This window comes from Strix uralensis, chromosome 13 (genome assembly GCF_047716275.1).
Source record: "Strix uralensis isolate ZFMK-TIS-50842 chromosome 13, bStrUra1, whole genome shotgun sequence".
In the NCBI taxonomy this organism is placed as follows: domain Eukaryota; kingdom Metazoa; phylum Chordata; class Aves; order Strigiformes; family Strigidae; genus Strix; species Strix uralensis.
The window spans coordinates 14,597,747-14,611,715 of record NC_133984.1 but is presented as its reverse complement, the minus strand read 5'-3'; the positions used below and the strand labels follow the sequence as shown (position 1 = coordinate 14,611,715).

Sequence of the window (13,969 nt, the reverse complement as noted above, 5' to 3'; positions counted from 1 at the left end):
ATTACTTGCAAGCTACCTAAAAGAATGACCAATTTTCTGGCTTGGCTGGGGTTAAACAAACTAACAAGGCTACTCTTTTCTGCTGTTTGGCTTCTTCAGTTTTTAATTACTTATTTATTGGGGCAAAAAAACAAAACAAAACATGATTACATGCTCTTTTTAATGATTTTGATGAGGAAAGACTTTTTTTTTGGAACATTTTGTAAAAAATAAACCACAAAAAAAAAAGAGGTTATGCATCCAAAAGCCAAGATCTCGAAACCTAAAAGGCTATTTACTTTGCAAATGAGAACTCGTTCCTAATTGAGCTTCACGTGGCAATTTTGAGTGCTTTCTGGCCCCCTCTGCTGTTTTATCTCCTAACCTGCATCATCTAAAGCTGCATCTTCTGTACCCGCCCGCCTTTAGCGCGTACGCTCCGTCGTGGTGACTCCAGACGAGCATACTAAGATGGCATCAAATGTTTGATTTTTTCCTGCAGGGAATCAGACTCCATTCTTCTTAAAGCAGAAACAACATTTTTGGGTTTTCCTGTATTTGAAGAAGAGACTCCCTTTTCTAGAAAGACAGTTGATGTTTGTTTGTTTCTTTTTTTTTTTTTTCGGTTGGGGTTTTTTTCCCGTCGGTTCCTTTTCGAAATCTGCCTTGTGGTATGTTGAAATGTAAGTGCTGAAATGAAAAGTTTGAAATTGTGGGAATTTTATTATTTGAAAGCAAACCTAATCTGGTATTCTCTGTGAAAGACTGTTTTAAAAGTCATACTGTTGTACAGTAGTTTATGCACTATTACCCACAACAACAAAAATTGTGCCAAACTATGAACAAGTGACTGTATTGTATATATTTTTACTTCTCTATCAACATTGGGTTGTGAGTGTTTTCTGCAGCTATGCCTTTTGGTTTTACTAGAAACATTCCAGTTGTTAAGTACTAACCACCCCCCTTTGAAAGCACCTGTAACTCACAATGAAAATGATATTGCTCACTTATACAACTTACCAAAAGTTTTATGGACATGACTAAAAGTGTGCCAAATTTACTTACCTCATTTCATGGATTCACCCTGTGGTTTAAAGCTCATAAAGGGAAAAAAAAAAAAAAAAAAAAAAAAAAAGAAAAAAAAGGAAAAAAAGGGGAAAAAAAAAAAGAAAAAAGGAACTTTGAAACCGATGCTGGGAAATGGTAATGTCCTCTCTTTGAAACCATGAGCAGAAAAACTTAATGGTGAAATGTTGAGTTTCATTATAGGAGAGAGTTGAAATGGTGGAGGAGTTCAGAAAACCACTGACGGTAAGTTTGCCAGGAACTCAAGTGTCTGCATCTAGAGACTACAGAACAGCTGCTTTTCAAGTGTCTGTTTTCTTAAAGCAAAACCTGTAGCTGAAGATCATTTGAAATGCAAAGTTACATTGCTAATTCTTTGTATCTCAGTTTTATATATTTTATAAGAACCTGGGATAAATTCTAAAATAGTTATAAAAACAGAACTAATACATTTCATACATTTATTGCTATTTACTTTTCCTTTGAGTAGTTTCTTAAACATTTTTGATGCAGAGCCTGTCAAAAGCGCTCTCCTATCATAGCTTTGGTGTTTCCTAAATGTCTAACCTTGCGATGCCAATATAGTTTGAACTTTCAAAAGCAAAGTCATTAGTTTTAAATACAACTCTGAACCTTTTCTTTGATTCAGTTCATAAGATAAGAAAAAAAAACGGAGCTATTTGTGATCTCACCAATCAGGGCCGGATCATACATGACTGGACTTTATTAAGACAGCATTAAATATTGAATGCTAAATGTATTCTCAGAAGGCCTTATTTGTAACCCTACTCACCACACCCTCGCCCTCCACGAGAATAACAAACCCAACAAATATCTATTTTCCTTGTGCAACTGAGAGCCTGTGCGTTTTGCTGCTGATTTCTTATGAAACCTTGATATGCAAGAGCCCTGCTAACTGGGAGCTATTGGGAGCAGAGGGATGCGAGGCTTGGACACGTGGATGCAATAGAAAACAATGAGGAAGAGGAGCCTTAATAGCAGTTGGGCAGGTCACGTTCTTGACATGGTTGTGAGCATAGAGGTGGTGTTTCACAGAGGACAGGACTAGACTCGGGTTTCCTTACAAGTAGGGTTTTTTTCAGGCCAAGCGCAAGGCAAAACAGCAGAATTGTTTTAAGTTAATTCAGCAAATAAGCAGACTGAACGCTTAAAATTGAAGTGGAGTTGCAGAGTGTCAATGTAGAATCAAAATGTTTTCAGCATTTGCAGATCTTGAGGTATAGCTTAGGCTCAGCTCTGCAATCCCAGAGAGAACAGCACGGTAATTGCACTGCATTTTATTTAAGAGATGAAAGAAGGAACTCTGAAAAAATAGTAATTCTGAAAACCATCCTATAAGTTCATTTATTCCATGAAAAAATGAAATGCTGGCATTGCCCAGAGTGAGTTGCTCCAGATGTGAGCAGTCCCTGGGTGCCACATGGGTTGCAGTGTGTGGGAGCGGGGTGCAGCTTCCCACCCTGGCTCTAGCTCCAGGAGGGAGATCCAGAAGATGCTCAGGATTTATCTGGGAGACAAGAGCTGTGCTAGGTCTCCATCCCTGGGCATTTGGCTTGTCTGCAGCCACTGTGCTCTCCCCTGCTTCCCCAGCAGCTGTCTTTTCTATTCATAGGGTCATCAGATACTACAAGCTCCAGCCACTGCTGTGGTGTTGGTGTATCCTGTTTTTTCAGCGTTCCTCCCCCATGCTGCCGGATGAGGGGCTGCCAGCTCCCTTCTTTCAGATGTTCAGGCTGCGGCTCCTACGGAGACAGGTCAGGTTCAGGGCTGGGGTGTAGCACGGCCCTTCTTTTTGACCCAGAACCATCATTTGAAAGCACATTTTGACTGGCCTGCACTGTGCTCGTTATGCTTAATATTATGAATATGGGACTCGTAATAAAATACCTTGTACTGAACCAGATAGCAATATTTATTGCATTCGAGAAATGTGCAATAGGGCATGAAGATAAGGCATAAAACATATTGACTATTTTATTGTATGTTGGAAATCCATGAATACCCAGCTAGGTGTTTCAGGACAGTGTTAATCACAAATACCAGCTGCCTTGTTGAGCTCTCCTTCAGTCCTTCTGTCACTCCAATTTTGCTACCATCTTCAGTGATCATCTCATGTCCTTCCCAAAAATCTCTGACCAGGGAGATGTTAAAGAGCCCACATCCCTCATAGTGTGGCACTGGCCCTTCTCTGTGTGTCTGAAAAAGTGATCTCTCTGCTGACTGACCCCAAAATTCAGAAATTGCCTTGAGCCCTCTTCCCTTCTGATCTTTATAGAATTATAGAATGGTTTGGGTTGGAAGGGACATTTAAAGATCATCTAGTCCAACCCCTGCTGCAATGAGCAGGGACATCTTCAACGAGATCAGGTTGCTCAGAGCCCTGTCCAACCTGGCCTTGATTGTTTCCAGGGATAGGGCATCTACCACCTCTCTGGGCCACCTGTTCCAGTGTTTCACCACTCTCATCATAAAAAATTTCTCCCTTAAGCCCTTCTCTGCAGGGCTGCTCTCAATCCCTTCATCCCACAGCCTGTATTGATACCAGGGGTTGCCCCGACCCAAGTGCAGGACCTTGCACTTGGTCTTGTTGAACCTCATGAGATTCACACTTCTCAAGCTTGTCCAGGTCCCTCTGGATGGCATCACATCCCTCAGGTGTGTCAACTGCACCACTCAGCTTAGTGTTGTCTGCAAACTTGCTGAGGGGGGACTTGATCCCACTGTCCATGTCATTGATGAAGATATTAAATAGTACTGGTCCCAGTACGGACCCCTGAGGGACACCACTCGTCACTGATCTCCATCTGGACATTGAGCCGTTCATTGACCGCTACCCTCTGGATGTGACCATCCAACCAGTTCCTCATCCACTGAACCAGCCCATCCATCAAATCCATATCTCTCCAATTTAGAAGGAAGGATATTGTGGGGGACCATGTCAAAGACCTTACAGAAGTCCAGATAGATGACGTCCGTAGCTCTTCCCTTCTCTACTTGTGTAGTCGCTCCATCAGAGAAGGCCACTAGGTTGGTCAGGCAGGACTTGCCCTTGGTGAAGCCATGCTGGATGCTTCAGATCACATCCCTGTCCTCCATGTGCCTTGGCACAGCTTCTAGGAAGATCTGTTCCATGATCTTCCCAGTCACAGGTGAGGCTGGCAGGTTGGTGGTTCCCAGGGTCCTCCCTACGGGTGCAATGTTTCCCTTTTTCCAGTCACTGGGGACTTCACCTGACTGCCATGACTTTTCAAATATCACGGAGAGTGGCTTGGCAACTACATCAGCCAGTTCCTCAGGACTCTGGGATGAATCTTGTCAAGTCCCATAGACTTATGTATGTTCAGGTTCCTCAGGTGGTCACGAACGTGATCTTCTCTTACAGTGGGAGTGACTTTGCTCCCCCAGTCCCTGTCTTACGGTCCATCCCCCTGAGAGGTGTGGGAAGAGAGGTTGCCAGTGAAGACTGGGGAGAAAAAGTTGTTGCATACCTCAGCCTTCTCCTCAGCTGTTGTTACCAGTTTGCCAGTCTTGTTCATTGGGGGGGTACGCTTTCTTTGGCCTTCCTTGTCTGGCTGACATACCTGTAGAACCCCTTCTTACTATTCTTTGCATCCCTTGCCAAGTTCAGCTCTAGCCGTGCCTTGGCCTTCCTGACCCTATCCCTACACAACCGGGCAGTGTTCCTGTACCCCTCCCAGGATACCTGTCCCTGCTGCCACTGTCTGTGCATTTCCTTCTTGCCCTTTAGTCTGACCAGCAGGCCTCGACTCAGCCATGCCGGTCTCTTGCCTTTCTTTCCTGATTTCTTCTTACACCTGGGGATCGAGAGCTCTTGCACTCTATGGAAAGCATCCTTAAAAGATCTGCCAGCTCTGTTCTGCTCCCTTGTCCCTGAGGGCAGTTTCACAGTTAGTTACTGACTAACTCCTTGAACAGCTGGAAGTTTGCTTTCCTAAAATTCATCACCTGCCTATCGCTACCTCAAGGTTTTCATCACTTCCCACCTTTGTCTTGTTCCTTGCCATATGAGCTTGCTTTTTCCACTTGCCCTTCTTGTTAGTACTGGTGAATTTTTGTTTTTCACAGCACTGCTCCCAGCTGTGGGAGGACCAGGAACGTTGGTCCCATCCATCCCTGCCCATCATCTGCGGACCCCCGGGCTCCTGACATTGGCTCCCATCTCAGCTCATCCTCCTGCCCAGTCCCAGTGCACTTCCAGTCTCCTCACATCTTCTAGTTGGGCTCCTGGCTGCTTGGAGTGACTAATCCAAGCCACACAAAAGATGTTTATGCTGTAGCATCCCTTAAATTGTCTTTTCTACTTTATCGTTTCACTCCTACTCTAGAGGCGTCCTACCAGGCGCTGTATGAGAGGACCAGTGTCAGTGATGCTGCTCTTCTAAGCCGCACTGTGCTGGCACACTGTGGTTTGGGCAACTTATAATCAGCAGCAAAATTAGGAAGCAGAAACTGGCTGCTTGCAAAGGAAGGTCATAAAAAACCATCCAAGAGGAGACCAATGTGGGGCAGCTCAGCATGAGCCCCTGGCTCTTGCTCTACCTCCAAACTGGAGGCAGGAGCTGCCTGCGAGCAGGGGAAGGTGGCACTGGCCACCCTCCTGCAGGGGCGCAGGTCTCCCATGCATCTGTTTCCCTGTGGCAACCACACTGTGCTGAGGGTGTCCTGCAGAAAGAGACCCTACAGCAACCTAGCAGTAGCCAGCCCACCCCCAATGGCCATAGTTTTGCTGGAGGTGCTTGCATATAGAGGTTTTGTAAATAGAAAAATATCAGTGATGGGGATTTGAGCAATTGTTTTTTTAAAAAAAAAATCTTATCAGGTTTACATCTTGCTTTTCCCTTTTTAAGCATGAGGGTGGTTTTTTTTAAAAAAACGGCTTGAGAATAATGATTTGTAGACCAGATTTAGCCAGGCGTTTTGGGAGGAGGAGGTCAGCAGCAGCATGCAGGGCTGTCCCTTGCTGGTGCTGCACTGTCCTGCTGAGGCTGGGTCTGTGTGGAGAGAAAAAGTCAAGGCTGGCTTCAGCCCAGTGGTGGCTGCTTTCTGAAACCGTTGCTGCATGGCTTCTTTTTTAAAAAGTCAGGATTGCTGTTATTTTTTTCAGCATTATGGCTCAGATGAGCCACAAACCAAAATAAAGATGTTTTAAGCATTTTCATCCTTTACCTGCTGGACCATATTCTTCTTTCCCTAAGGTCCCGATCCAGCAAAGCACTTAGATGGGAGCTCGCTCCCAGGGGCTCCTGCTCCCTAAAGGCTTTCCTGGAGGCAGCCGGCCGTTGCCGTTAAGTCACAAGAAAAAACTCCCTTGAAGTCAGTGTAAGTGAGGAGAGGATCAGGTGTGTGGCCTTCAGTTGGTGCAGGATCAGGCCCTCAGTTCTTACTTTCTCAACTCGGTGTGTTGGACTTTGCCTATGCAGCTCCCAGGGGGTCCAGTGGAAGTTGCATGGTTCAAGCCACTGACATCTATTTGAGAATGTGCCTCTTTATCTCTTCAGTGTGTGAAATAATGCAAAAAAAAAAAAAAAGAAAAAATATAAAATAAACAAAGTACAATGTCTGTGGTAGAAGCAAGGCTTTTCAAATCTGTTTCTCAGGTAAACAAGTGACACTAATGACAGTGGAGTAACAGCCATCTAAGGGAATTGGGATCTAAAGCAGGAGGATGTCCTCCATCTCGCAGGATGCTTGGGTTGCCAGACACGTTTACTGAGCCTTTGAACACTTGGTGCAAAAGGAAACAAGAAATAGAATTGGTATTCACCACTACCCTTCGCTAGATAGACAAATGTCCATTTCAAAAGCACAAAGGGAAGACTTAAACATAGACTAAACCACACATACACACACACACAAAAGAAAGGTACCAGTTAAACTCCTTTTGTCTCTTACTCCCAGTGGGAAGCAGGGTAGAAATCCAAGGAGCTGCTCTGTTCCGCTGCCCACGGCGCCAGCCGGGGCATTTCGACTGCTGCCTCCAGAGATGTGAATGTACTGCTCCTTGAGTTCCCTTCCATAGAACTAGAGGCACCTCGTTAGGAAGTTGCTCCTGTTTTATGGTGCTAAAGAAAACTTTTATCCCCCCTTGAGCATTTAAGAACTATTAAATGGCCCTTTTTATGAATGTAACATATCCATTTCTGTTCCACATTTTACACTGCAATTTTAACATGTTTGGAAATGATTTGCCTTTTTTCTTTTAGAATAAGCTTTATAAATATTCTGTAGAGTCAATTGAAGTATAATTCTTAAGGATCACTCTAAGACGCCTACAAAATCTTGTATATTTTTAAGTGTGCCAATTTGTAAAATATTTTGTAAGTGTATATTTTTCTTAGAAAAGTGCTGTGAAGTGTTTGTATGTGTGAGGTTTCCCTTTTTTTGCACCTTCGGGTGTTAATAAAAGGATGTATACTTAAAAGTTTCTGGTTTTAAAAACCAAAATACAAAGAAAAAAATTAAACTTTTGTTGGGAATTTTGTAATAAAAAGAAATGTTGTGAAAGAGTGTAGTGATATTGTGTAAAGGAAACTGGAAAATTTGTGAGCGCTTTGCTGTTTTATAGATCCTCTTGTAAATTATTCTTGTAATATTTTGGGTTTTGTTGTTCTTGTTGCAAAGGTTTTAAATATTTGTGACTGACTCTGTATGGTGAAAACGTCATATTGTTAACTTGCTGAGTTTTGTTATATTGTTTATGGAATAAATAAAAAAATTAAAAATCTCATTTTAAGATCATATATGAAGAAGAAATTAAAACTGCCATTTATTGAATATTAGGAATTGTTTCTTTAAACAAATTGCTGCTACAGATGAGGATCAGTCTGGGTGCCCCCTGTGCACACGCTCCTGATCCCAGCCCACCAGCTTAATTGGGCTGGTGCTCGTTACTGTGAAGCACATTAGGGATGGAGGCACAGCTGCGGATGGGAAGAAATGGGGAAAAAGTGCTCGGATCGCTTCTGCTTTAAAGAAGTGTGGCTATTTTTAATGGAGAAATGGAAACGTCATCAGATCGACAGAGACAGAGTTACCGGCTCACCTTCTGAGGGTGCAGAGATGGGGCAGGGCAGCGCAGCCAGGCTTGCCAGGAGCGGAGGCTCTTCCCAGCCCACCGTGCCCAGGGAGAGCGGGGTCCCCGTCACCGGCAGCGTCCCAGCAGCGCCTGGAAGCACACCCCTGGACCAGCCTTTTCCTGGGAAGGAGCAGGTGGGTGCAGTGAAATGCCCTGCAGTTCTGAGTGCTGCTGTCTTCATTTTCTTGTGGAAAATGTTTTAAAAAATATCTTTTTAAAAAATTACCATTCCTTTCATTAGCACTTAATGTTGATAGGATCAATGGAGGCGGGCATTCATTCAGTCTGAGGTCTTGCCAAGCCCTGCCAGCAACAGGACACAGGCACCGTGTTCAGCAACCAGATCCCTTGGCAAGGGGGTGGGAAATGATCCCCCAAAAGCAGACCTGGTAACCTCTGCAAGCTGCCTAAGTTCACAGACGAGCGCTGCCTCCCCAAAATTGTGCCAGATGGGCGCAACAGGGCACAGGATTTTAGTGCTCCCTGCCAGTTGTGCAGATCCTGATGCTGAAAACCTGGAGCAGCGAGCGGGATGAGCACTGGAGTGGGGCCGCCGGCTGGGGAAGGCTGTTGGCAGCTTGGCTTTAAGAAGGACTGAACCCAGTCTGGCGCTGGAAGGGTCTGCTCTCTGGTAAGTAAAACGTGTAGAGGTGCTGGGTCAAGCCCATGGCCACCAAAACCATCCAGTCTGCTTGGGGTTGGTGGGATTGGTCCCGTGACCTGTGGACTGAAAGTAATTCTAGCTCCTTAGTGCAAGTCTTGGGGACAGACTTTTTAGTAGGGTCTGTTGCAATAGGACAAGGGGTGATGGTTTTAAACTAGAAGAGGGTAGATTCAGGGTAGATATAAGGAAGAAATTTTTTACAATGAGGGTTGTGAAACACTGGAACAGGTTGCCCAGAGAGGTGGTAGATGCCCCATCCCTGGAAACATTCAAAGCCAGGTTGGACAGGGCTTTGAGCAACCTGATCTAGTGGAAAGTGTCCTTGCTCATTGCAGGGGGTTGGACTAGATGATCTTTAAATGTCCCTTCCAACCCAAACGATTCTATGATTCTATAAAATCGGTGCACACATAGTGGCATTGCAGCAGTGCAAGGCAAAGGGTGGCAAGTCAACACAACGCTTCCCCTGAGCATCCCCAGCCTGGCACACCCAGCGCTGCAGGGAAGGTGCCAGCAGGAGCCCTGCGAGCAGGTGGTGTTGGGGTGAGGGGCAGGCAGGAAGGCTGATGTTTCTCTGGGCTATTATTGCAGGTTGTCTCCAAAATCTGGGTTATGTTGCTCAAAAACATGCTTTTGAGTCCCTGTTGCAATCTTGTGCTTTGTGCAGTGAGACCGAGACACTGACACAACCCCGCAGCTGGCCCGGCCACCTCTCTGTGCGGTTGCAATGCCAGCAGGTACGTGTTCCGCATAAGTGGTACCAAGATTTGGGGTGTGGAGATGTGCTGGTGTGTCCTCGCCCTCCCCAGGGAGGACTAAAGTGGCTCTTTCAGTTTCTGACCCCCTAGGTCCCAATAAGATGGGCATTTCTTAGGAAATACCCAATGTCTTGGGCTCTTTCATAGCTGGCTTGCAAGCTACAAGCTGGCATGGCCACCAGCACCCTTCCCACTCGGAAAAAAAGCTCAATGCGAAAGCCTCAAGCTTCTCTGGCTGCAATCCTCCTGCGTGGTGAGGGCAGTGCCTGTGGTCTCACTTAATTCTCATCAATGGGAATTAAGGCTGTAGTTACCAAAATCTCAGCTGTTCCTCAAAGGGACTGTACCATCTCAGGGGCTCCTCTGCTGCTGTCACAGATGGCGACTGCTTCTGTAGAGACTTTTTTTCACTTGCTGCAGCATCCCGCCCTCTGAACTTCCCTATGGGTGCAGAAGTTGCTGGGAATGGGATGAAGCAGCCTGTTCAAATTCCTGATTTTTAACTGCAATCAAGCATTTAGAGGTCAAGTGAGTGGTGCTGCCTAGCATAGGGACCAGCCAGAGGTTTAGCATGGGCATTGGGCTGGGGGGAGTGAATGTACGTAAGGAGTGGCGATATGGTTGGAAGAGGGATGCTCAGGGATCAGCCCAGGAGCGGAGGAGTGACAAGAAATGCACATTAGTGACTAGTTTCACATCCAGCTGCATTAAAGAAAATGGGCATTTGCAGCTGGTTTCCAGCTACCCTACCTCCAAAGTCTTAACTCTGCTGAACTCGGTGAATAACTACCTGGTATAAACCAAAGGTTTAGTGTATTTACCAGCCCACTGATTCGATAAACTTAAAAGCAGGTCCCTGAAGAAGGCTTGCACCAGATCCCCTGAGCCATTCAAACTAAGTGATCCCAAAAGCTTTAGCAGCCTCCTGCCATGGACAGATTGAAAATTCAGCCTGGTACCGATGGGCACTTGACACTCGTGCCAAGCCATAACAAATCTCACTGCCCAGCATCCAAACCATCAAAACAGAAATCAATGCTTGACTGCTGAGCTCCAGCAGTATTTCTGGAGCCACCCAAGGCATTTTCCCTCGGCAAAGCCCAAACCAGCTTGCACAGGTTAATGCTGCTGTTCTGGTGCCTCCCGTGCTTTTAGTTCAGCCATTTGCCTGCTTCACTTTGGTAATTAGGGCTGGCGACCCCAGGCGTGGCTTGATGGAAGGGACCATCACAGGGATGCACTGGCAAGTGCTCCCATTTGGGGGCTTCCCAGGTCAGTGGTTCGTTGCAGAGCTGAACAAAGCTGTGATTGTCCATACGTGTCCTTCAGGTGAGCTGCCCAGAGCTGCTCAGCAGCTGGAGCAGAAATTTTTCACCTTGGTTTTCCAGATAAGCCCCAGCTCCAGGAGCTCGTGCACTGCCATTCTGTAGGAGGGCATTGCATGAATCCTCCTAATTTCCAATAAACCCCCATCTTCCAGTGTTGTTTGTATAAGAACTGTGGCTCTAGAAAAGGTGTTGAAAAGAGGGACTTAAGTAACTTCAGTTCCAGCTGTACTTTTTCTGGAAGGCCCATCAATACAGATGTTTTCATGATTTGCTTCTCAAATCCTGGGGGAGCTATTTTTGATGTGCAGATTCCTCTGAATTTTGAGCAGGATAAATGTAGCAGCCTCTGCTACAGCATTCAAGTGGGACCAAAGCTAACCAGAGCTGGAGAGTACAGCTGAAATGGCATTGCCTTGGCAAAGCAAAGTACTAAAAAGAAGACAAACAGTCCAGATGGGATGGGTAAATTAGGGTTAAAATTACCCTCCACTTCTATTGCACAGTCTTACCTGTGTAGGTAAAGGCAGAAGTTTCTTCATGGTAGTGCTCCTTTAAAGGGATAAATTCCCACATTTAAAAAATTAAAATACAGTGAAAACTACCCTATAAAATAAGGTACCCGTTAACTGTATAAAGTCTCCATCTTTTACCCAAATAAAACACATTTAATTCAGCAGTGGAGCCTTCATATATTTGAGTAATGCTACAGAAAGGGCCCTGTTAAAGTGGGTTTGTGTTTCTCTAGTACATTTATATTATATGCACATATAATTAAAATGCTCATAACTTCTGGATGAACCATCATCCATCTATGCGTACAGCCCAGTGACTTTTCCTTGTGAATGAAAGCAGAGTCAGATTTTAATTAGGATGTAATTTAATATCACCAGCTTCTCTGTCTTGCCAGCGGGAGCTGCTGTCTCTGGCTGGCAAAGGCAGGCTGGGGACAAACCTGCCCTAGGTCATACCAGCCTTTCTTCAGTGGCTCTTGGTTTGGTCTAACTGCCTCCACTGAGTCCTGAAGCAGCAATACAATTTTGCATCTGATTCCATAGGATAGCTTCAAACACCTTCACCTGCACTCAGGAGGATTTTGCACAGTGGCTTTTCAACCTATTTAACGCCTTCACCTCGTTAACAGAAGGAGGAACAGCGAGGAGGACAGGAGGCAAATACCGCTGCGCTGCCAAGAAGTCCTCCTGCACATATCCCAGGAAGATTTAAATTTGGAATCTATTTCCCATAGCATTTTCCATTATGAATTTACCTCTGCTTAAAGGCTACTCTGCTGTACTTTGAATCAAAGCCACCTTAATACCCAAACTAATCACCCCAGCCGCTGTGACGCGAGAAACCCTGCCCCTCCACGCGATGCTTTCTACAGACAATTCAGTTATTTAAACACTTGGGAAATGGGATGCATTAAATCACTTTTCCTTGCTTTCTCTGCCTCTCCTGCAGCCAGCAACGAAGCGGTGCATGGCTGCTGGTTGCCAGGGAGGGGAGAGGAGTGGAGACGCTGGTGGGGCACAGACTTGCCCACATCCCTGTCTGGTCACAGCAAACCCGTGTGTTTAAGCAGGGCCTGCTCATGAAGCTCATCCAAATCCAGGTGGGAATTCACATGCAGCTTCCCGAACTTCTGGAGTGGTCTGAACAACGGCATCAAGCCACTTCAGTTGATTGACAGCCCACTGCTCTGTTTGTCTTTCTCACCCTGTTTAATTATGCCATAGGTAAACCCCGCAGGCCTGGGCGTGAGTTTCCTAGAGCAGCATCCGCCAGAGGATGGGCAGCTCAGCTGTGCCGTTCCCCTCCGGCTGCTAACCCAGGGTCTGGGGTCACGCCCAGGGAGAGGAGACGTCCAGTTTTAGTTCAACCAGGTTGGATTGTGGTGGTTTTTACCTGATCAGAGCATGGAAACGGGAGAAGCTGATCAGTTATCCGATTAATTTGGTGAGGTTTTTTTTTCTTTTCATAGTGCCAAAGCTTAGAGGCTCTTTTATTTTGAAGGGTAGGGTCAGTATGGTTTAATTTATTCTTACCAGGGCATATGCTGAGAGGAGTCAGAGATTCTTTGGGTGCCGTTTGCATGGGTTTGGGACTAGAAGGGTGCATTACATGTGGTTATACCCATTTTGGGAACTGCAGCTGTGCCATTTTCCAGCTGCTAGAGTACCTGCTTTGGCTAAGGGCAGACGAGCCCTCATGCCCACAAGGAACTCATTCGGGCCTCCCTGTGCCCAGGTGGCCATACAGAAAGGGTGGGATATCACCAGTGGGGACGTGTTGGTTGTTTCCAGGCTCAGGGTGTCCCTGATGCTATGAGCTGCAGTTCAGTATGGGCCGAGCCCTCAGAGGGATTAATTTGAGACATGTCTGATCTGGGAAGCTCAGCGATAATGAGATCTGAGATACTGCTGAACTGCTCAGCACCAAATCACCTCAGGCAGGTGCCCACAAGATTAGGCATGAATTTTCTGACAATGACACATTGGGATGGAGGCAGATAAATTCTACTGTGGCCCTCCCAAAGTCCTTGGACACTGCAGGACATATTTGACTTACCAGGAATTGGATGGTAAACATGTGATGGAAGGGAGATTAACTCCTCCATCTCCTGTGTCCCTGACTGGTAACAAAACTACTAGATTATCTCTCTGTAAACGTACAAACCACATTGAAGCCTGTCAATACCATTTGAGTCATCCCTTATGAAGAGCAATGAGTAACTGTGAAGCTGAGACCGCTTTCACCCCATGCTGTGAAGTTGCACTACAAGCAACGCACCAGATCGTTGTGCGTGGATTTTCACGCATGGGGGAATGGCATGGACTTGAATTACATGTGGAAGCTGAGCTTTCACTGTACATTTTCTTACTTGGTTTTTGCTTTAATATAATCCATCTCTTGGTGCAGAGCATGCCGGGGGAAGATTTGCAATATGCTAAAACCTAAGAAGCTGTAGTGTGAGAGAAAAAGCAATGGGAAATATAATCCAAAAGCACCTAACTATGTTTAACTGCCCTGTGAGGTTAACAAAAACCACTCAAAAAGG

At 45.7% G+C, this 13,969-nt stretch overlaps 1 protein-coding gene across 2 annotated transcripts in view; it reads left to right on the top strand.

Annotated features, from left to right (window-relative positions):
- The window catches only part of NEXMIF (neurite extension and migration factor), a 65,182-nt gene extending 57,369 nt beyond the window's left edge, over positions 1–7,813 (top strand). For both annotated transcript variants that reach the window (XM_074882775.1, XM_074882774.1), the window contains one exon: positions 482–7,813. In XM_074882775.1, the coding sequence (XP_074738876.1) occupies positions 482–659 (178 nt within the window). In that variant the 3' untranslated portion in view covers positions 660–7,813. The remainder of the gene's footprint in view (positions 1–481) is intronic.
- The last annotated feature ends 6,156 nt before the right edge of the window (positions 7,814–13,969 follow it).